At 51.7% G+C, this 22,148-nt stretch overlaps 1 protein-coding gene across 1 annotated transcript in view; it reads left to right on the top strand.

Annotated features, from left to right (window-relative positions):
• Positions 1-22,148, top strand: part of DNMT3A (DNA methyltransferase 3 alpha) — a 105,401-nt gene that overhangs the window by 49,120 nt on the left and 34,133 nt on the right. The window contains 3 exon segments of the mRNA XM_055327179.1: positions 5,889-6,159; positions 12,236-12,279; positions 12,733-12,879. Of these exon segments, the coding sequence (XP_055183154.1) occupies positions 5,889-6,159; positions 12,236-12,279; positions 12,733-12,879 (462 nt within the window).

Here is a 22,148-nt window from a genome sequence, read left to right as displayed (position 1 = left end):
GGGCCCGGACAGGTTCACTGAGGAGGGTTACTTCCCCACCGGCTGCCGTGGCTGCTGCCAGGGAAACAGCCGCGGCCTTTCCCTGGCCCTGCTTAGGCACATCAAAGCCTCCTTTTCCTCCTGGGAACCCTGGGGATTTGAGGTTGGGTTTTTCCAGAGACTCAACCCAAAGGGGGAGCTGGCTTTCCAATGCCTCTCTTGTACCTGGGTCATTCTGGAAGCTTTACCACTTAGAAGGTGGTGTGACTGGAGGCAAGTCTCGGAGCCTTTTTCCTCCAGAAGAGTGAGGGTAATACCCCACGTCAAGACAATTGTGATAATTACGTTTATTAATTGTATACGTGTATTTATGCTGCGTGCTGTGCTTTGTGCTGGGGAACTGTAGGTGGAATGGTTGGAAGGGAGACAAATAAAAAAAATAAGTAAAGCAAATCTCATGCGTCTGGGAGGGAGACACACATGAATAATGAGGTGCAGCAGAGGAGTGCTATAATGAGATAGGGTGTGAAGAGCTCTGTAAACAAGCCGTGCCTGCAGTGGGCTGGGGGTTCCGTGACCACTGGGGTGGACTTTATCCCCACTCCTGCACTGGGGAGGGGCTGAGGGGACTGGGGAGGCCTGCGGCCTGGGGGCAAGGCCTAGCACAAATGCCTCCCAGGGGTGAGTGTGTGTTTGTGTTCCTGTGTCTCTCTGTGTGTGTGTGAGTGTGTGTGTGTGTGAGAGAGAGAGACAGCCAGGAAGACTTGAAAATGTTCCTGAGAAGACAGAAAGTAGAACAGTGGTGACGGGGGGCCGGGGGAATGGGGAGTTAATATTTCGTGGGGACAGAATTTCAGTCTCGGGTGACTAAAAAGTTCTGAAGATGGATGGTGGTGCTGGTCATACAACGCGGACGTGCTTAATGCTACTCAATTGTACATGTGGAAATGGTTAAAATGGTAAATATTATGTATATTTTACCACAATATTTTTTAAGGTTTTTTTTTTTTAAAGGTTCTTAGAGGAAGGCAGTCTCTGGTCAGTGCCCCAACCCTCAGCGCAGGGGGCGGTGGGGGGAGTTTCAACAGCAGCATTATTGACATTTTGGGCCAAATAATTCTTTGTTGTGGCTTCCGCCCTGTTCTTGCACACTTTTCGGCAGCATCCCTGACCCCTACCCACTGGAAGCCAGCAGGCCTCCCCACCCCAGTGTGACCTCCAGAGGTGTCTCAGACACATTACCAAGTGGAGAGCCACTGCCTTCCTCAGCTTGGAATAAGCCATGGCTTTACCCAAATCTGTTGCCCCCAAATCTGTTGCCCCGACTCCTCAGCCCCACCTCCTGGGGAGAGAGGGGCATGCACAGCCTGCCATTCCCATTCATCTACCTCTCTGCTCCCTCCCCTCAGCTCCACAGGTGAGAAGCAGAGGAAGTTGAAATTGTCACCTTCAGCTGCTGGTGGTGGCTTCTAAAAGGACCAGGGGCTTCTGCTGCTTCCCCTCCCCCTTCCCCCACAAGGAAAAATGAGTATCTCAGGGTATGCCCTGTCTCCTTTCAAGGCAACTGTCAAATAAAAGCAAATGAAAACAGAATTTTAAGCAGTTACATGCGACGTGCAGCTAGGTTGAAACTCCGTCTATGCACATGAGCAGGATGTTCTGAGTCTTAACCTAGGCTTGGCATTCAGGAATCAGTTATGGGTACTGAGTGCCCACCCTGTGCCCTGCACCTGCTGAGTCCAGCCTGATAAAGCAAAGTCCCTGCCTCCAGGAATGGACAAGCCAAGGGTGATGGGGGACAGAAGGTGGCTGAGAGGAGGGCATGGAGGTAGGGGCAGAAGGGTGCAGGCCTGGCCCTCCGAGGGGCTTCCAGGTGTGGATTAGGCTGTTCTTCTCATCAAAGGTGCCCCTTTCAGGTGCCCCCAGCCTCTTTCAGAGATTCAGACAGCCACTTCAGGCCATCTGCCTGTGAACCTCCTTCCTTCGTCTCAGTGGTTTCTTATAGGTGGATTTAACTGCTCAGCTGCCTGGGCCCCCCAGAGAGGGAGCCAGTGAGGGTCCACTACTGGCTGGGGCAGGGCAGAGGTGGGGGTATGCCTTTAAAAAAAAAAAAAAAGATTTTATTTTTAAGTAATCTCTATACCCAATGCGGGGTTCGAAGTTTCAACCCGGAGCTCAAGAGTTGCATGCTTTCCCGTACTGAGCTAGCCAGGTGCCCCAGGGTGGGAGGGCTCTTGGGGGTTAAGTTGGATCAAGGGCTGGCCTGAGTGGGAGTCAGCAGTTCCCCTGATCCCAGAGCTTTGGCCTACACAGGCTTATCTAGAACCAGAGAGGGTGGCCTGGTTGGGAAGAGTAGAGAGGAGGTGAGGACTAGGGGGGCAAGGCGGGGATTTCAGCGTGCTGAGCTAACCCTGGAGGGAGATCTGTAGAGAGCACTTCCCTTCTCCTCATTTACCCACCTCTGGAAGGGGTGTGGGCCTTACACTGCTGCAGCCTAGGGTCCTCCAGAGTGGGCCTGGAAGGGATGCTTGATCAGCATGGGTGTCAGGGCAGGTACTCCTGGCTCTCTCTGCTATGGAGCTGGCAATCAACAGGAAGTGAGTCCCAGGGTGAGAGGAGGCCATGTGGTCCCCAGGCAGGAAGTTAGTGACAGCAGAGTTGTCTTGAGTAGCTTTGTGGGGCTGGAAACCTGCCCCAACTTGAGGTGTCTGTGGGGCAGCATGTGGCCAGAAGGCAAAAGGACACGGGCATGATAAGAGCTTGGCTCTGACCTGAATTTCCCAGCCTGAGTTGGCCAGGGGGACCGCCACCCCACCTCCCTGGCAGTGCCACATTTAGAGCTCTGTGATGCCTGGTACAGCCGAACATTGGGGTGGCTATGGGGGCCTGGGCATGCCCCACTCTGCCTGGGCTGTCTAGAGGCGAGAGGATTTATACCAGGGAGGGGCATTCTAGGCCAAGGAACCCTGTTGGCTTGATCAGGGAAGTAGGAAAGGCCATCTGAGTCCTAGACAGTGTGTCAGGCCCAATACTCAGGGATGGAGGCTAAGGAGAAAGACAGGGCCTGCTTGCTCACTTGCATGCCTGTGTTTGGCCTCCTGGCTCTGCTGGCTTCAGCCCTCTGTGACCAAGGCTGGGCTAGCAGAGGACTTCTTGTTTCTGCCAGACGCCTCCTCTTTCTCTTGCTCTAGCCCCACCCCCACCCCCACCTGCCAAGGACTGCACACATTTGCAGCTTTCCATGGGAGCTTCCCTTCCTGGAAGCAGGCCTGCCCCAAGCCACCCCACTCAGCCAGGAAAACAGCTTGGCAAGTCCCTCTGCTTGCCTTCAGGCTACCCTGTGTGCCTAGAGCCTTGGCCAGGGAAGACTCTAGTTTTTATTTTCATTTTTTTTTTTTTGGTCCCCAAGGCCCTTGTTCCTATTTGCCACCCTGGGGTGTTCTTGGACAGATAGCAGCTGGGCTCAGAGTTGAGGATATAGCCCTTAGAGCAGAAGCAACCTTGGAGATTGTTGGGCTGTGTGGGGAGGGAGCCCAGCACTCTCAGGCTGTCAGGGTGCACTTGAGTGGTACAACTCTTTAGAGGGAATTTGGCCAATCTACTCACACTTAAAGCAGGCCTCTACCAGCCAGCCCACTTCTGGGACTCTGATTTAGACATACACAGGCACATAGAACTGTAAGTGCAGGGGGTTCGCTGCAGCAAAAAGCAAATCGGCCCAAAGGCCCACAATTAGGGAACTGTTTGAATAAATTATGGAGCATCCATTCAATAGAATGTTGAGCAGCTGTGAAATAGGAGACAGATCCATATGCACGGGTATGGAGAGATGCCCACTATGCTTGGTAAGTGAAAAAGCAAGTTATAGAACACTGAGTAGTAAGATACCCTATTAGGGAAAAAAAATTCTGGATCTGGCTGTGTGTGTGAATCCATGTGTGTAAACATGTAACTCACACACGATCGTTGATGCATAGAAACAAAGTCTAGAAAGGATACTCACCAAACTGTTAAGGGTTTACCTGTGATTTTGGAGGTAGGGGATTGAAAAAGGAGCCTTAACCTTTTACAACGACTCATTTTTATGTGGTTTGGATGTTTGTATGTGTCTGACTTTTATAAACAGGAGGAAAAAAAGACTTAGGGGTGGCAGGCTAGCAGCGTGTTTGCCCTTCCCACAGGCATTCTGGGGATGGAGCTGGGCAGGACTGCCGAGGGCAGCCTTGTGCCCATGGGCGTGGCAGGGCACTGAGCACAGGGGATACTTGCCTCTTCTGCCCCAAGAGGACACCTCCATTCCCTCTGAGGTGCCCTAGCCTGCTTGCCCCTGCAGGGCCAAGGACAAAGTACTCACCAGGCTCTCATGCCCTCACTCTGTCCTTCAAAGTGTGCTGCCTCGAGCAAGTCCTAGAATTCTCTGAGAGCCTCCTCAGGGAGGGTGATGGGTCGACGGGGGTAATGGTGAGAGGGAGTGACCTTTACAAAGCACAGTTATGATTACCCTTGATGTGATTCTTATTACCTGGAACTGTAGTAGCAAGTTCAGTTCTTAGACTCTTGGGGATGAAGGGATACGTTTCCTTTTGGAAGGGGAACGTGAGACCACCGGCCCTGCCGGCTTACTGCAGAGGTTGCAAACTGCTCGTGAGGGCTGTGGCTCGTGAGGGGTTGGGGTGCACATGGGGTCCAGAGCACGTGGGGTCCAGAGCTGAGGGAAAGACTTGTGCTGGGCTTTGGGGCCCCAGCATATTTGGGAGGCCCCCACTGAGCCTTGTGCTCCAGTTGGCAGCTAGTCACTATCTGGGTCTGGGCCTTGGGGGAAGCCAAAAGGAAAGCCAGAGGGATTTGGCAGAAGCCAGAGCAGCCCAAGGTTACCAGAACTGATGGGTGGCACTAGAATCTTCTGAGGAGGGGTCCTGATCTGAAGGAGGGATAGTGTGAGGAATGTTTGTCTTTTTTTTTTTTTTAAGATTGTATTTATTTATTCATGAGAGAGAGAGAGGGAGGGAGAGACACAGGCAGAGGGAGAAGCAGGCTCCATGCAGGGAGCCTGACATGGGACTCGATCCTGGGTCTCCAGGATCACGCCCGGGGCTGAAGGAGGTGCTAAACCGCTGAGCCACCTGGGCTGCCCGAAATGTTTGTCTTTTAAAAAAAATCTTTGATATTTTATTTGATTGATTGATTTTTTTATTTTTTATTTTATTTTTTAAGATTTCATTTATTTATTCATGGGAGACACAGAGAGAAAGAGGCAGAGACACAGGCAGGGAGGAAGCAGGCACCCCGCAGGGAACCCAACGTGTGAGACTTGATCCCGGGTCTCCAGGATCACGCCCTGAGCCAAAGGCAGGCACTAAACTGCTGAGCCACCCAGGGACCCCCTGATTGATTTTTTTTTAAGTAAGCTTTAGGCCCAGTGGGAGACTTGAACTCCAACCCTGAGATCAAGAGTCGCATGCTCTACTGACTGAGCCAGCCAGGTGCTCCAGAATGTTTGTTTTTACTTACATAGATATATGTATTTTTTTTCACTCATGAATAGCAGAATGTTTGTTTTTAATAGGGGCTGCAGAGTAGGCTTGGGAGTCCTATGTCACCTCAGGGAGTAGGGGTGGCGGCTTTGGTGGGGTGTCGCTTGGGCAGTGAAACCAGGTAGACATGCCTGGATTCTTCTGCTTCTTACACGGGAGGCCACAAATCCCTTGACTGCAGGGAGTCAGGCCCATGAATCCCTTGAAACTGAGAGCAAAATTGTGAGTATATTTGCTTACGTGGATGCCTGTGTGAACATGGTTTTCTGGACAAAGGGTGCATGACTTTCACCAGAATTTCAGAAGGGTTAGTGATCCAAAAGTGGCGCAAGACCACAGGTCTAATCCTCCCCTTCTGTTTCTTCATCTTTCCAGGTGGAAAGCAGTGACACGCCAAAGGATTCCGCAGTGACCTCCAAGTCCCCGTCCATGGCCCAGGACTCAGGCCCCTCAGAGCTGTTACCCAATGGGGACTTGGAGAAGCGGAGTGAGCCCCAGCCAGAGGAGGGGAGCCCTGCTGGAGGGCAGAAGGGCGGGGCCCCAGCAGAGGGAGAGGGAGCGGCTGAGACCCCACCTGAAGCTTCCAGAGCCGTGGAGAATGGCTGCTGCACCCCCAAGGATGGCCGAGGAGCCCCCACAGAAGAGAGTGAGTCCTGGGCACTAGGGGAAGCCTCTTCTGGGCTCCCCAGGATCCCCCCCAAGGGTTAGAGACTTGGGGCCAACAGGTCCCAGGAGGTCTACTTGCCAAGGCTGTACCCTGGAGGCTGCTGGCTGGATGCAGCCTGCACACATGTTTTATTTGGCCCATGTAGTGTTTTAGACATTTTAAAAAATTAGTTGCCAGTATTTAAAAATCAAGAAATTTCACATAAAAATCTGGAGTTTTGGCTTCTCGTGAGGAAAAAAAAAAGCTAGATCTGGCAACAGTGGGTTTATAGAATGCCAACAGTTGCAGGACTGGGGTGATGGCTCTTCCCCCCACCCAACCTCTCTGTAGGCTGGTTGTGTGCCTCAGTTTCCCTCAGCCCTCACCAGGCCTGCTTCCTCTTTTATAAGACCCACAGCTCTCAGGGATTGTTGTGTCTGTAACCCTTTGCCTGAGTGTTCCAGGATGCCCTCCGAGGTGTTAAAAGTCCAGGAGCCTTCCCAGGCACAGACGTCTTGAACCCACCATGGGTTCAACTCAAATGTGGATGTGACGGAGTGGGGTGGGGGCGGAGTGGATGGGGGTGGCCAGTGAGCTGCTCGGCCCAGGCCCCTTCCTCCCCAGACTTTCTGGCCTTGCCCTGGCGTCCTGGAAAATTGCCTACTTTTCTCTTTCAGGTTAAGCCAGTGATTTCAGGGCCAACTGAGCTGTAAACATGTTAGTAATGAGGACAACTAGCATTTGTACAGGGCTTCACAGTTTACAGAGCGCTTTCTCATATATTATCACATTTGATCCTCCCGGGGCCCTGCCAGGTTGTTTTGCATATGTGCGTTTTAATTCAAAAAGTCTTCCTTCCAAGTGTGTATTATGGAATGAGTAAATTGATTAATTGGCATAACTTATTTTATATGGCTCCAAACCCAATATTCCTGCAGGATTGAGAGCATTTCCAGAGAAGAAATTTCCAAATATAAAGATATATATATATATATCTTTCACTCATTAATTATTCAACTAATATTTTTATGATGTTCCCACTATGCACAAAGCGCTTTCTGAGGTACTCTGTATTCGTCGTTTTGGTACTCCAAACAGTCTTCTTCAAGAGGTATTATCCCCATTTTAAGGCAGAAAAAAACCCCTGCCACTTAGCGAGATGCAGTGACTTGCCCAGGGCCCCCAAGCCCATAAGGGGTACATCCAGGATGCATTCCGTCTTGGTCTCTGGCTTCAAAGTTTTTATGCCCTTCCACTGTCCCCTTTTATTCTGCAGTGGGGCTCAGGACAGGCCAGCCTGGAACTGCCCAGGGCTCCTGGCCTCACCTGAGTGTCTTGTGAGTTTGTCCCGACACTGGGCTGGAGGGAAATCCAGGAGGAAAGGAAGCAAAGGCACCATCCCTCCCATTAAGAAGACTGGGTGTTCCAGAGCGGAACCTGGGAACCCATCAGTCCCCACCGCCCCCACCTCCCCCAAATGTGCTGCTTCTCCCAGCTGGGCATGCCCACGGCTGATCCCCGGATTCCTGGGACCCCACCACTGGCTGGCACTGAGCTGCAGTCCTTCCCATCTGGTGGGATGGAGCCATTGCTCTAAGGCCGCCCTTAACCCTTGAAGGTTTGCTTTCACTTTGGGATTTCCCTGTCTCCGTTTCTATTTGTTCTTGAGTTCCTACTTCAAGTCAGTGAGTAGGTGTCTCTCAGACATCCATTTGGTGTGTGTGTGTCAGGATCTGTGCCAGGAGCTGGGGAAGCCCTCATGCACAAAATCCTGGTTCTTGCCTTCAAGGACCTCACAGTCGGCTGGAGAGACAGCCGTTGACGAGAAAGTCACACTGAGAAGCATGTGATTATACAGGGAGATAGGTTCTCTAAGAGAAAATAAACAAAGTTCTCTGAGGAACTGTGACAGGGAGAGCCCAGCCAGCCCGGTCTGTTCCCCGAAAGCTGGAGGATGACTGGGGGGCCACCACTTTGGGGGGGTAGGAGGGAGTGAAGACAGATTACAGAAGCTCTGGGGAAGGAGGGAGCAGGGCACCGAGAGACCTGAGAGAAACCAGCAAGTCTGCAGTGGAGAGAGCAAGGGAAAAGGGTGTGAGAGCAGAGCAGACAGGGCTGGACAGGCCTGTGAGGACACCTTCCCCAGGAGGCTGGGGATGGGGTGGGGAGTGACATGATCTGCTTTGTGTTTTGAAAAAAATCACTCTGTGCTCTGGCTCCTGGAATGGAACAGAGGGGCCTGGAAACTGAGTTAGGGGGCTGCGACAGGCGTTGAGGGGCCGAGGGCGGCTGTCATGAGGTGGCAGCAGAGGTGGAGAGAAGCGGACAAGGACCAGGAACACCGGGGGAAAGGGGAGAGATGGCGTCAAGGTGACTCCTGGGTTTGGGATTTTCGCATACCAGGTGGACCTTCCACAGAATCTTAGTGCTGAGTATGGCCGCCAAGCACTCCCGGCCTCCCTGGCCTACAGATAGCCTCAGAGTGCTCCTGTGTGGCCACACCTATCAGCCAGTGGACATGGTGGTGGGCCTCAGAGCTGCGGGGACCCCCAAAGGCCACCATGCATTGCCTGGATGCTGACACCGGTGAGGTGCTGCCCAGGGCCGTGGGTCGTGGTCCACTGGAGGCTTGGCCGCCTGGCCCACAGTCAGCCACACAGAATGCGTCCGCAGCTGCTTAGTTCCAAGGAGGGAGGAGACTGAGGCTGCAGAGAGGGAGCAAGTTGGCTGTCTCCCTTCTGTTCCCCTCATTCCAGGTCTCCTCTCAGGGAGCCCCATCCATCTTCCCTGAACCCCTTCCATTAGTTCTGATACAGGAAAAACAGAGGACTTTATGGCAGCATTTTTGTGCACATAGGTGCCCCAGATCCTGATAGTCCAGCCAGGAGAAACAAGGAGGAGCAGGGGAGATGATGAGTAATCAGGACAAGAGCCACCTGGATAGGCAGGTGGTGGCCTTGGGACCGCTCCTGCACTCCTGCATTAATGCCGCCATGATTATAATAGAAACAATGGTAATATGGCTTTCTTTTACTGGATATTGCCTATGTGTTGAGTGTCCTGTATCCTCACTACTCAAAGTGGCCCCACCAACCAGCAGTGTTACCCGGTATCACCTCGGGAAGTTAGAAATGCAGAATCTCAGGCCCCACTCTAGACCCGTGGAATCAAAATCTATTTTAAAGAGATCTCACGATTTTGATACATATTAAAGTTTAAGAAGCCCTGCTTTTTAGTTACATATTCTCTTGTTTAATCTTTGTGATCACGTGAGGAAGATTCTTACTGTCCTCATTTTTCAGATGGGGAGAGTGAGGGTTCAGAAAGGTTAAGTCACTTACCCAAGATTATACAACTAGTAAAGGACCAGGTTAGGGTCAGCACAAAGCCTTTCTTTGCTCAGATTGAACACCCAGTTTTGGGCTAGTGACTGCCCTCTGAGGGAAGCCTGGCCTTAGCCTTGTCATGGAGATTTGGATTATTTTTAAAGGAAATTTGGGGTGGCCCTGGGGGTGAGTGTAGGTGTAGACCAACAGGTAAGTGTTGGAAGCACCCTGGCCTCTCCTGCCCCCTGGACCTGAGATACTCTAGGGTCAGGTCGGAGCCTGCCAGGGCCACCCTGGGAGGCACACTGCCACCTGGCCCGCCTGTGACCCTGGGTCTGGGCCAGGAGCAGATGGACTGCAGAGGGAGTGTTGAGAGAGCAGCTGACCCCCCCTGACTCAGAACAAGTGCTGTATTCTGAGGCAGCCCAGTTTGTTGTTTTGCTGGGCCAGGCTGAAAAGTGTGTGTGTGTGTGTGTGTGTGTGTGTGTGTGTGTGTGTGTGTGTGATATCACTCAGTGGGCATGTGCAGAATCTGTCAGGGAAAGAATTCCAGAAAGCAGCCAGTTGGAAACTGCACAAGGAAAAGTAATTCTGTTTGGGGGAGCACGGGGGCCAGGGAACGGGGAAGGGGAGAACATGAAGGTGGTGGAGGGTAAAGTGAGCGGGCTTGGCATTCAGGAGCCCTGAAATCTGGCTTCAGCTCTGTCAGTAAGTCCCTCCATACCCAGTCCTCAGCCTCAGTTTCCCCACTGGCAAAATCTAGGGGCCAGACAGGCGCTCCATCTTCTCTACGGTTCCCATCAACCCTGATTTTCCTTCATTCGAATGAATGGAGGATTCCCCCTAATGAGATGCCACGGAGGGGCCCCCATGGGAAACGCGGAGAGGTCCCAGGGACCCCGGGCCGAGGGCGGGCGCCCCCTACCGGCAGTCCGAAGCCTCGCCGGGACAACGGGCAGGTCTGAGAGGAGGGGTACCCCGGCGGCGGGAGGGGGCACCCGGCCCCAGGGAGCCCGAGAAAAAGTCGGGGGAGCCGGCTGTGCCGAGCGGAAGCCCGGAGGAAGCGCCAGAAAGCCCGGGTGAGACATACCTTAGAAGCCTGTCGTGTGCCGCGTGGGCGAGCACCCGGTTCCGCCGCGCCCGCGATGGCCAGACGCGCACCGGCGCTTCCTCCCCGCGCCCCGCGCCCCTCGGGGGTGCCCCGACTCCGGCCCCGCCCCGGCCCCGTGCGCCCCAGGGCGCGCGGCCCCGCCCTGGAGCCTGGCCCCGCGCCCCGCCCCCGCCCCCGCCCCCGCCCCCGGGGGCACAGGAGCGGGGCGCCGTCACCGGGGTGCCCCTCCCCCGGGGCACGCGCACCGAGCCCCAGGTCTCCTCTAGCGACGGAGAGGGAAAGAAACTTCCTCCCCGGGGCCTTCGGAGGCCTTCGGTGCTGTGTCTGGTTTCCGCTTCAGAGCCAGGAGATGAAGTAGGGGCTGTTTTTTTCCGTTTTGGGCTCCCCCACCCCAACTACCAGGAGCCAGCCTCAGTGACCTTCCTGCTTTGGGCCCAAGCTCAGTACTCTTGACTTTCAGGGGCCCAGGTGAGAGGAGAGCTCACCGTCCTCCCCGACCCCGACCCGACCCCGACCCCGCAGGAAGCTCTGGAGGGCATAGTTAACCCAGCCCCTCAGCCAGGGCCTGCTGGCCTGCAAGGGTGTGCTGGACCTGGGGAGGGCATCTGGGGGAGGACCTGAGAGGACCACGGAGGAGCGCAGGGATGTTCTGGAGGAGTGTAGCTACCCTCCCGCATGAGGCCTAGACAGGAACAGGGAGAGGATGAGATGAGACCCTCCTATAGACAGGACTTCTGGGGCTTCTGCCCCCAGGGGAGCCTTTCCTTCCAGGTACTGGAATCTGGGCCCAGCTGAGGAGCTGCAAGAGACAGGACCAAGGAAACACCTCAGGGAAAGGGATCCAAACTAATATTTATTGAACACGTACTATATGCCAAGCCCGGCTCCAGGCACTCAATGTTCTCAGTAACCTAAAGATTTTAGAACAGTTGGCTATGTTGGTTCAGTAAGAAAACAGGCAAGGAGAAGTGACCAAGGTCACACGGAAACACCTGGACTCCAAGTCTTTTAGAATGAAGGTTCAGAGACCTGAGAATGGGGTGGGGAATAGGGTTACAGAGGCAGATGTTAATAACAGTAACAGAAACCACAGTATTGAGAACTGCAGAAGGACCCTAGAAATCATCTCCAGCATCATGATTTTCCAAATAAGGAAACTGAGTCTCAGAAACCAAGTTGCTTCGCCAGTCTTGTTCCAGTGGCTCTGTATCCCATTGCCCCCTCCCCCCCCCCAGGATATCTTTGCCTCACTCCATAGAAGCATTGAGCTCACTTCCAGGGCAGGGGGAGGCTTTGCAGTCTGGCCCCCTCCTCTAGGAAGGGAGCTGTTTCTAGACGACCCCTTTTGTGTGCCTGAGACAGAGTCAGTGGTCCGGAAACCATGGTCCTGGCTTTTCTGTTGTTCCTTCGGATTTGGGTCTCCAAACCTGCCACAGTTCCTTCTCTGCTCAAGGCCACACTCTGAGTCCTTGGGGCCAGCGTGGTGCCTAGCACATGGTGGGCCGTCCCATTTGACCTGTGAACACCTGAATGGTTGAAGGACCCCTGTCCCTGCGGCAGGGACCCCAGGCACAAGAGGGGGCCTCTGAGCCACTCCTGTAACTCTGTCCATAGTCCCTTTGTTCTTCCCTCTCCACAGGCAAAGAACAGAAGGAGACCAACATCGAATCCATGAAAATGGAGGCAAGTGTTTTTCCTCAACCCCCAGGGGCTCTGTGGATCCTGATTCTAGGAGAAGAAAGCCACCTCTGACCACCTGTGGCGACTGTGTGTGAGGGGATCTTGAGGCGGCCCCGCCCCCTTCTTTACACGTCCCCCTGTAAGGAGGAAAGGAGATGGGTGTGGAGGTTAGAAGTCCTCCCAACAAGGCAGCCAGCTGGTCCCGCTCTGAGACCAGGCACCCCCCCTCCTGGGTCACGTCCATGTGCCCCCTCACCCCTGTGGCTCACTTCTCCAGCCCGAACAGGGGCTTGCCCAGCACTTGCAGGGTTGACCTCTCTGGCCAGGAGTCAAAGCTCCTGTGTTGTGTTTGAGGTGAGTGCCTCCTCAGTTTCCCCGCAGGAGGAACAAACCTTGCGGTGGGACGGTCAGCGCCCATCTTAATGCCAGTCTGTCTCTCTGTCGTCTCTGTCCTAGGGCTCCCGGGGCCGGCTGCGGGGTGGCTTGGGCTGGGAGTCCAGCCTCCGCCAGCGGCCCATGCCGCGGCTCACCTTCCAGGCGGGGGACCCCTACTACATCAGCAAGCGCAAGCGGGACGAGTGGCTGGCACGCTGGAAAAGGGAGGTGAGGTGCCTTCTGGCCTGGGCCCCAGCCTGCCCCACAGATTTGGAGAACCAGAACTTAGCTTCAGCCACCCTTGGGAGCTGTTGTCAGGTCCTGCTGAGCCTCAGTGTCCCCTTCAGGTTAACCTTTTGCACTCACAGGGAACTGTGTAACTCCTAAGCAGTGACCAGTTTCTTTTTCTGTTCCACAAATGTTTATTGATCACTTACCACATACCAGGTAGCATACTAGGCTCTGTGCGTATATAGTTCCTGGCCTCGTGTTGCTGACATTCTGATAGTGGAGGGAGACAGAACAAGTCAAGTAAAGATAGAAAAATAAAGCCTGGGCTGAAACAGAGGATAACAGAGGCCTACTTTAGGTGGGGTGGTTAGGGGAGGCTTCTTGGAGGAGGTGGCATTTAAGTTGAGACCTAAAGGAACAAGAGCTGGCTCTGATCTGGTTGCTCCTTGGTCATTAGTCTCTACTGCCTTGGTGCCTCTTGTTACTAAATCCCTCTACTACCAAGCTTCCACCACCACCCCAATCCGCCCCCCCCCCGCCCCCTGCCACCCACGAGCCCTATGGAAGCTATCTGATGAGGAGCCAAGTGGGGTATAGAATGTTCTAGGCAGAGGAAACATCACAAGCAAGACCTCGACTTGTTTGGCAAAATGAGAGACCAGTATGTCCCGCGTGAAAGGAGTGAGGGAGAAAGTGGGGCCAGACAAGGCTGGGAGGTAGGCAGGGGTCCAACCACCTGGGGTTTTGCAGGTCCTGGCCAGAAGACGGTGTAATTCTCGGTACATTAAAAGTTTCTATGCAGGGGATTAAAGGGGCAGCAATGGAGACAGGGTAGATTCAGGATGTATTTAGAGATAGAGTCAGTAGGGCTTGCTGAGGGATCGGAGGGGTGAGGCAGGGGAGGAAATGCAAGTGACTCAGGGACACCTCTGAGGGGTCTCACCTGAACCCCCGATGATGATTGTGTGCCATGTCCTCAGGTGGGGAATTCGGCTAGTGGAGGCACAGGTTTGGGACTGGTGGGAATTACAAGTTCAGTCTGAGACGCTGAGGTGCCTGGAGCCTGGGGGGTTTGGAAGTCCGGGCTGCAGATGCAAAGGTCAGAGGATGTCAAGAGCAGAAACTGGTGTTTAAGTCCAGGGTAACGGATGAGCTCACCTCAGGACAGGGAGAGAGAAGAGACCAAGTCCCAGAATCACATCCACAGAAACCCCAGCAGCTATGGGCCATGTAGAGAGGACTTCAGGGCCAGAGAGGCAGGCCCATTGCCTCTGACAACCTGGAGGTAACTGGTGATTTTCCTAAGAGAAGCTTCCATGGGGGTGAAGCCAGGCCATGGCAGGCTACAGCAGTGATGGGAGGTGAGGCTGTGGAGACTGAAAGACCAAGGAGCCCGGCAGCCCCTCAAGCCCGGTTTGTGGGGCTGTTCTCCTGTCTGACCATAGAGAGAAGGCACTTGACCTCTGGCACCAGGAAGGGAGCAGAAATGGTGCTACTTGCCACCACCTGGGGCGTTCACCCCAGGTCTACAAAGGAAGGTTTACATTGTGTGAGAGCTTGTTCTAGAAAAAGTTCAGAACAAGGTACGCGTTTGGCTACTTGATTGCTTCTAGTTCCTTTGGGATCCAGGAAGGCAGGAACTTCTCTCCCCTGAAAGAGGCAGCCTGTCGAAGGTCCAGGTCCAGGAGAAGAGAGGCACTTGACCCTGAGCACGAAGTGTGGTCTTGGGGTGAAATTCAGGAACCGGGGCTATTCTTGCCATCTGGTCGGTTGCCCACTCATCAGTCCTCGGCGGCCAGCAGGGGGGGCTTTGCATTTTCCTGTTCTCCCTTAGCCCTGGGGCCAAAAGCTTAGGCTTAGTGACTTTTAGACCTGGAAAATTTATAAATTCTGTGGTTCTAAAACTATGCTCCCTTGAAGAAGTATGATGGAAGCCTGCCCTCAGCTGCAATAGAAAAGGGGATCTTCTCTCAACTTGCAGGAAAAATTAAGGTAGCAGGTGCATTTTCTCAATTTTAAGTTTTCTACTAGAATTTAAAAAGACTTTATCATGGGCCTCTTGTAGCATACACAGAAGTAGAGAGCATAGTGTGCTGAACAAACCCCCATGTGCCTGTCCCCGAGCTTCAACCATCATCAAAAACTTTTCTAGTAAATTTTAAACCTTTGGCATCTGCTTCTCCACTCCCAGCCAATAAAGGTAATCAATGAGCATTAACAGGAAAACTTTCAACATTGATTTAATTTAAAATGTTTTAGGTATATGTGATTTGAGGTGTAGAGACCTGCCCCTGCCCCCAAAATATATTTTCTGGGGTGCCTAGCTGGCTCCGTTGGTCAGGCAGGAGACTCTTGATCTCCAGGTCATGAGTTCAAGCCCCACATTGGGTGGGTGTAGAGCTTACTTAAAAGAACAATAGCAATAACAAAAACCAGTATACTTTTTGCCAGTAAAACTGTTCCTTCCTTATTTGTATTCTATAACTAAAGATGTCCATATGAAATTCCGTGATTTCCAGTGTGGGTTTCAGCACTGCTGATCCCCTCACTCTCAGACTAGGGGGCAGGCGCTGTGCTTCTGCGCTGGCCACAGGTTCGGGTCCCATTCAGGCTTTCTATTGCCCGCCAAGGCCTGGCCGCAGTGAGGCACCCACCTGCCTTGGGCTGGGCCAGAAGTCTAGAGGAGAGCTAGCTGCAGGTATTGAGAATGTTGGGGAGACACAGGTAGCTCTCAAGCCTGCCAGGTTCCCTTCAGACCAAAGGGTAGTAACTATCACCAGCAGGCCTCTCTTCCTAGTGGCTTACCAGAGGTAAAGAAACACTTCCTCCTCTGGCAACCTCACCTCGTTCCCTGACATTCGACCTTTTCTTCTGATACTGCCTCCCTTGGCCTTCCTGACCTCAGCCCTGGGATTTTTTTCCCATTTCCTCCAACTGTATCTGCTCAGCATCCTTCTCTGTCCCTTGATGATGGCATCCCCAGCCCCCACTCTTGATCCCCTTCCCACTTATGTGCCCTCTTAGATCCTACTACTTGCCCTCCCAAAAAGACACCACCCCTCCTAGAACTACATACAGTTTCAGCTCTTTCCTAGGCAGTGTCACTTAAAGGCCCAGCCAGCATTTCCTAACCTCAAAATGCAGCACCTGCTTTTAAAACTTCTTGCAGGGCACTGTTTTTGGGCGACCAGAACCCTCCATATCTGAGCACTGTGTGAAATACTGAGGGTACTGGAAACCTAGAGGATTCCTAATTATCCCAAGATAGGATAGAGGGTTTGGGGCACCTTGGGAAGAGTATCACCCAAAGGGGTTTAGATCAATTCTGCCAAGATCATCCATGCATCAACAAGAGGTGGTTTTTGGCTTTTAAAGGATGAACTATAATTTAGGGAAAGGGAAGGAAAGGCATTGCAGAAGGAGATGTACAGCACGTGCAAAGGCTCTGGGGTATAAGGCAGCATGGCCTTTCAGGATCAGGAACAGAAGTTGGTGGTAAAGCACAGGATGTGGGGCCTGAGGACTGTGTTGTCCTGTCTTGGGGCTTTCAGCAGACTCCAGTCTGCACCTGCTCCTTCCCTGGTCTACATGCCCCACCTGTGTGGCCTGCTTCCCTCAGAATACTCCCTCAGCTAAATTTCCTTTTGCCAGGACATCCTTGTCAGTCCAGTTATTGAGTGAGATTTACTCTTTACTTTTCCAGCTGATACTACATACCTCCCCAGGTTTTCCTCCCCCAGGAAAAAAAATGTTAAGAAGGCTTAGAATATCACAAAAGTGATATCATGAAATTTAAAGTAATTGGTTGAGGAAAAGGCGAGATTTGCTCCTTCCCTGAGGCTGATGTGGGAATTCCGGCTGGAAGTGGGAAGCTGTTGTCTTCTGTCTGTTCCCTCACATATTCCCTTCACGTCCTCACTACTACTTTTAAGGACTAAGCTCTGCTTGAATCATGACCAGGCCCTGCTATACAACCTGCAGTGGCCCCTGCATCATCTCCCTCATGGTGTCAGAAATCCTCTGTTTCTCAAGGCGTCAACCCTCACTGTGACCTCACCCCACCCGGTTTCACCACTGTCCTCTGAGAGAAAGGGCCTCTAAGAGGGACCAGTCCTCCCTTTATATTTGCCATGCGCCTTCCTTCCTCCCTCCCTTTCTTCCCACTGATCTTTCCTTTATCTACTCTTCAGGAGTGAGTCCATGAGGCTCCCCAAGATTTCTCCAGTTCACACTAACCTCTTCTCTGCACTCCACAGCCCTTACTATCACTATTTTTGGGTTTAGCACTCAGTGATATCGCATAGGGTATGTTTTCCACTATTTCTTATGTGTTACTTGTGTCTTCCCCTCATCACAATACTGGGTAGGAAGAATAGACTCCACAAATGGCTGCAGGTTGGCCAAGCAGTTGAGAGGCTGGTGAAGTAGGACACCTCCTCAGAGAGCTCAACCCTGGGATTTCTGCCTTGAGGCCCCAAGCCCTTGGTCTACATATGGTTTTTTCCAGAGGTGCTGACAGGCATACCTGGAGAAGAGCACGGGGCCAGGGGACCCATGTGGGTGGGTTCCCATGGGTAAGGTGGTGCCCTGACTCCTCTCCGCCCTGTGCTCCTCTGCCGTGCTTGAGCCCAAATCAGCCCAGACCCCGCCAGTGAGGAGGACAGACAGGAGGCAATTCCTCCTCCCAGAGGAGGGCAAGTCTTAGGTTCCTCTTTCTAATAATTAACGGAACAGAAAAACCCAAGGGAGTACTTTGGGCTTAGCAGGGGCTTCTCACATGTGTTATTTCATTGGTTCTTGCTGCTGTGGAGGCAGAGGGGGTGCAGGGGGCTAGTCATCCAGCCGGAGGGGCTGTGGGCTTCCAATGTATACCACTGCGTATGGTTTTAGGACTCACTTGTAGCTGAGTGATGGATGTTATGGCTCTTTCAATAGTCTCTTCACCCCAGCTCAGTTCTACGTTATGTCAAGGCAAGGATACTATGTCCTGCTGATCTAGGATCTGGTCTTTTTCCTGGCTCCCATCCTGAAGGGAGGGACTCATGCGTCCTTACACTTATTGGATGCTTCATACATATTCACTAGTGATGATAACAAATTATCTGTGATTCAAGTCTAGTCTCTTGCCTCCTTCCCCTCCTACATCAGGCAGCACCCCACCCCACCCCCTGCAATCCCCGCTTCTAGGCTGCCCTACAGGTAGCAAAGCTTGCCTATTCCTAAAGGGAAGGGTACCTTTGGAGGTGAGCTCAAATGCTGCTTGGCGACTTACCAGATGTGGGAACTTCAGCATCACTTTTAACCCTACCGACCTGAGGTCCCTTGGCTACAGATGGTTTTGGCTACGCTGGACACTCCAGGCGGGTCTCATGTCCATGAGGGCAGCACTTGCCAGTGCTTGCTTTCTGCCTCTCCCCAACCTGAGCTTGGTAGATGCAGGCACTCTGGGCACCTCTGGCCCCAGGGCTGGCATTCAGGAAGGACTGGGTAAAGGTTTGCTGAATGAATAAATAATTCTAATCTCAGAATTGTGTGGGTTAATAAAGTAATTCTTAATATCTAAAGCTCCTACTGTGGGCGTCTGGGTGGCTCCGTCAGTTAAGCGTCTGCCTTTGGCTCGGGTCATGATCCCTGGATCCTAGGACCGAGCCCTGCATGGGGCTCCCTGCTCCGAGGGGAGCCTGCTTCTCTCTCTCGCTCTGTCTGTCGCTCCCCCTGCTTGTAATCTTTCTCTCTCTGTGTCAAATAAATAAGTAGTCTTTAGGAAAAAAATAATAAGCTCCTGGTGCAGGGCTAGCATATAACAGGAACCGGATGATTTAAATGATTTTAAATGATACCAGTATTACACAGATACATTCTTGTTAAAAAAAAACCTCATCCCTCCCCCATGATTTTAATTCCTGCAGCAGAGGTGCCCAGTGTTGTTAGTTTGGTGCATACATGACATGATTTTTTTCTATCTCTGTGTGTATAAATATATAATTTTGTTTCACAGATGCCTTTGTTTCTTTTCCTTTTTTACATAAAGGGAACCACATTGTAGTTTCATTTTACAGCTTGGTTTTTTCACTTACGATAAGTATCAACAATCTAGCCATGTAATTATGGTTCTATCCCACCATATGGATTACCATGATTTTACTTAAACGTTCTCTGAGTGGGGGGCATTCATGTTGTTTAAGTGAGCACTGCGGCGGTGAACATCCTTGGTCACGGCTCTTTGTGTATCTGTTTCTCTAAGACCCCTAGAAAGAGAAATGCTAGGTTGAAGGGAATGTGTATTTTGCATTTTCTCAAATCTGCCAAATGGCTCTCCAAAAAGGGCAAGCACCAATTTATGCTCCATAAACAGGGTATGAGAAGACTTCCACCATTGCCAACATCAATATTTTCCTAATCTAATGGGTGGGAAAAATAGTATCTTATTATGATTTTAATTGGCATTTCCCAGATACTAAGTGAGGCTGGACATCTTTTCATATGGTTATTGGCCATTTGTGCTGCTGCTTCTATGAGCCGAGCAAATGTTGCTTCCTCTTACTTTATAACCCTGCAGTCTCAACAGACTGTGTTTCCTGTCCATCCTGGGAAGAACAGCCTGTGAGTGTCCAGAGGGTCATCTCCTGCTGTGCTATTTTCCATTTAATAAGCAATAACTGAGCACCTACTAAGTAGGGTGCCATTGTGCTGGGGGCTTTAGGAATAAGGAGATGAATTAGGTGTGATCCCCTGGGCTTTAGTATAGGAGACATGAGACATGGCAATGCAAAGTAGACCATTAAGGACTAAAACCAAATTATTAGCAAAGTATGTGGATAGCAGTTTTAGGGTATTGTGACCAGCAGGCATTCCTCACTAATCCACCATATATAAATTAATGACAACCTGAACTTTTGTAGGACAGCCTCAAAAATAACATCTCCCTTCAAGGAGGCGATGCCATTTGGGGCAGGAATGACAAGAGTACTTCACCAAAAGGCTGAACATGTTTTTAAAGGTATTCCCATGACAGCCTGTAATCAGAGTGACTTCTAGGGCTGGCCTTTAGGATAGGCTATGAAATTGCCATCCTAGAGGCTCCTGTTGTCTCCTAAGTGGGTGAACCATTTGCACACTGGAGCGTTCACTTCATCTGGGGGCACAGAAAAGACCTCTTAGAACAACCCCCACTTTTTAGTGGTGAGAAAGCAAGTGGCAGGGCTGGCCACAGCAACCCTCAAACCAGGCAAAAGGGGGTCGGACTTTACTGAGCACCTATTTCATGCCCAGCACTGTGCCAAGAGCATTCACTTTCACCCCAGAGCTAAGATGCGATCAAATGAATTCATATGCTGGGAACTCCGCAAAATTGAGTCTGGTCCAGGGGCCCAGCCCAGGTCAGGAAGCTAAAGCTAAGTCCACCTGAGCTTCTGGGAAACACTTGTCCCAGAAGCCTCACATGCATCAATCACAATCCTACAGCTCACCTTTCCCTAGCAAACAGGACCTGCTAGCCTTATAAGGAAATTCCCCACTTCCTAGCCAATCCTGCCCTGTTTCCGCATTGCGTCTCCTAACGTTCGTCAAGCTTGCTCCTGCCCAGAATCCCTCCGGAAGAGTGCTCTATTGCTTGTTAGGCACTGTATTCCCCGATCCGTGGATTGTTCTTCCTTGAATAAAGGACATCAAACTCATTACTAAATTGTATTATTTTTGTCATTTGACAGATATATCGTCTGCAATTACTCTAAGAATTATTTTTATCCCTGTTTTACTCTTAGGAAACTAAGATTTCCCCTAGATGAGGAGGTAAGCGCCACACGGATGTGCTTGTAGAGCGTTCCCAGGGGCAGAACTGATCTCATGCTACTTGTTTTGCACCCAGATGACTCACCTGCAACAGTATCTTCCTGGTCTGCAGTCATGGCTTCTCCTCAAACTAAAGTATGGGGTTATAAGAGGGCTAGAGCTGCCCCCCACCCCCTGCCCCACCACCTCCTCTCCCTACCTGTGAGAATGGCTGTCCGTCCACTGCTGGCCACTCACCTTTGCCAGGTTTGGGTCCTTTTCAGCCATCGGGATGGGTCCCCCACTCTCCTTATTTGGTCCTGAGGCCTTCAGGCCTCAAAAATTGCCATTTTCTCATAACTGTACATTTGATATTGTGAGACTGGCTTAAAGAAAGTTGGAGCGAGATTCAGGAGGCCTGGTGTCTGGGCTCAGCCTCTGCTCCTGATCCATTTTGAGAAGGTCCTTCTCTCTGTATGTTAGCTTCCTTCTTTGTAATGTGACAGATAGACGTAGCTGACTCCAGAGACCCCAGAAGTTTATCATTTGCCGGGAGGAGAGCTGGAGTCATGCTCTGTAGCACCTTTGTCTCCTATAGTACCTTGTACATGACTTCCAAATTAAATATTTGAGTACATTCTCAGACCTTACATGCATGCCTCTTTGAGAAGCACACGTATAAAGTATCCGGATAAGGATCCATATCAAGACTTCCGTAACATTTACGTGTTTGGTGCTAGAGGCTAGCTTTCCTTTCCTCTTCTCTACCATCCCTCTTTCCTCTGCTGGTGTTATATGCCCAGACCAGAAAGGCTGACTGGGGTGCTCATCTTCAGACACTAGGCCCAGGCCAGGAAGAGGCTAAAAAAGGAGAGGTGGCAAAGTACTACCCCGCCTCCCCCCCCCCAGAGGTTGACACTTGCTCCCGTCTTCCTGGGGCATTTCCTTAGCTTGGGAATTCATGTTCCAGCTTCTGGCTTTGGTGGCCATCTCCCAAGATCTGCTCCCTTATTATTGCTACTTTTCTTTTCATTAATCACCTAATCTTTCATTCATTATTTCAAAGACTTGTCGAACCTTAACTGAGCAAATACTGTGTACTTAGGCTTTAAGATAGGTATCTTATTTATTTAGGTATCTACCGCATTCCAGAATTTTCTAGACACTAAGGAAACAGATTTGAAGGAAAGCCAGAATCCTATCCTGGGATTCCCCCCACCCCCCCGGCCCTCAGAGAGGTAGGCAGGTAAGGGAATAATATCTCATGCTCCAACCCAGTAGGGCCATTTTAGAAATATGAGCAAAAGGGCCATGGGAGCAACTAACCAGCCCTGTCTGGGGACCCTGGGGTGGGCTTGCCAAAGAATAGACAGCATGCAGGCCTTCTACTAGAACCAGGAGTCTCCCTGACAGGGATGGTGGGGAGGGGCATTGAGTGCCGAGAAATCCTCTGGGAGTCTGGAGCACCTCAAGATGGCTTGCTTATTTGGCTCAAC

The sequence above is a fragment of the Nyctereutes procyonoides genome, unplaced genomic scaffold (assembly GCF_905146905.1).
Source record: "Nyctereutes procyonoides isolate TBG_1078 unplaced genomic scaffold, NYPRO_anot_genome, whole genome shotgun sequence".
Classification (NCBI taxonomy): Eukaryota; Metazoa; Chordata; class Mammalia; order Carnivora; family Canidae; genus Nyctereutes; species Nyctereutes procyonoides.
Note: the sequence above shows the minus strand (reverse complement) of the source record. Positions and strands in the feature narration are given on the sequence as shown.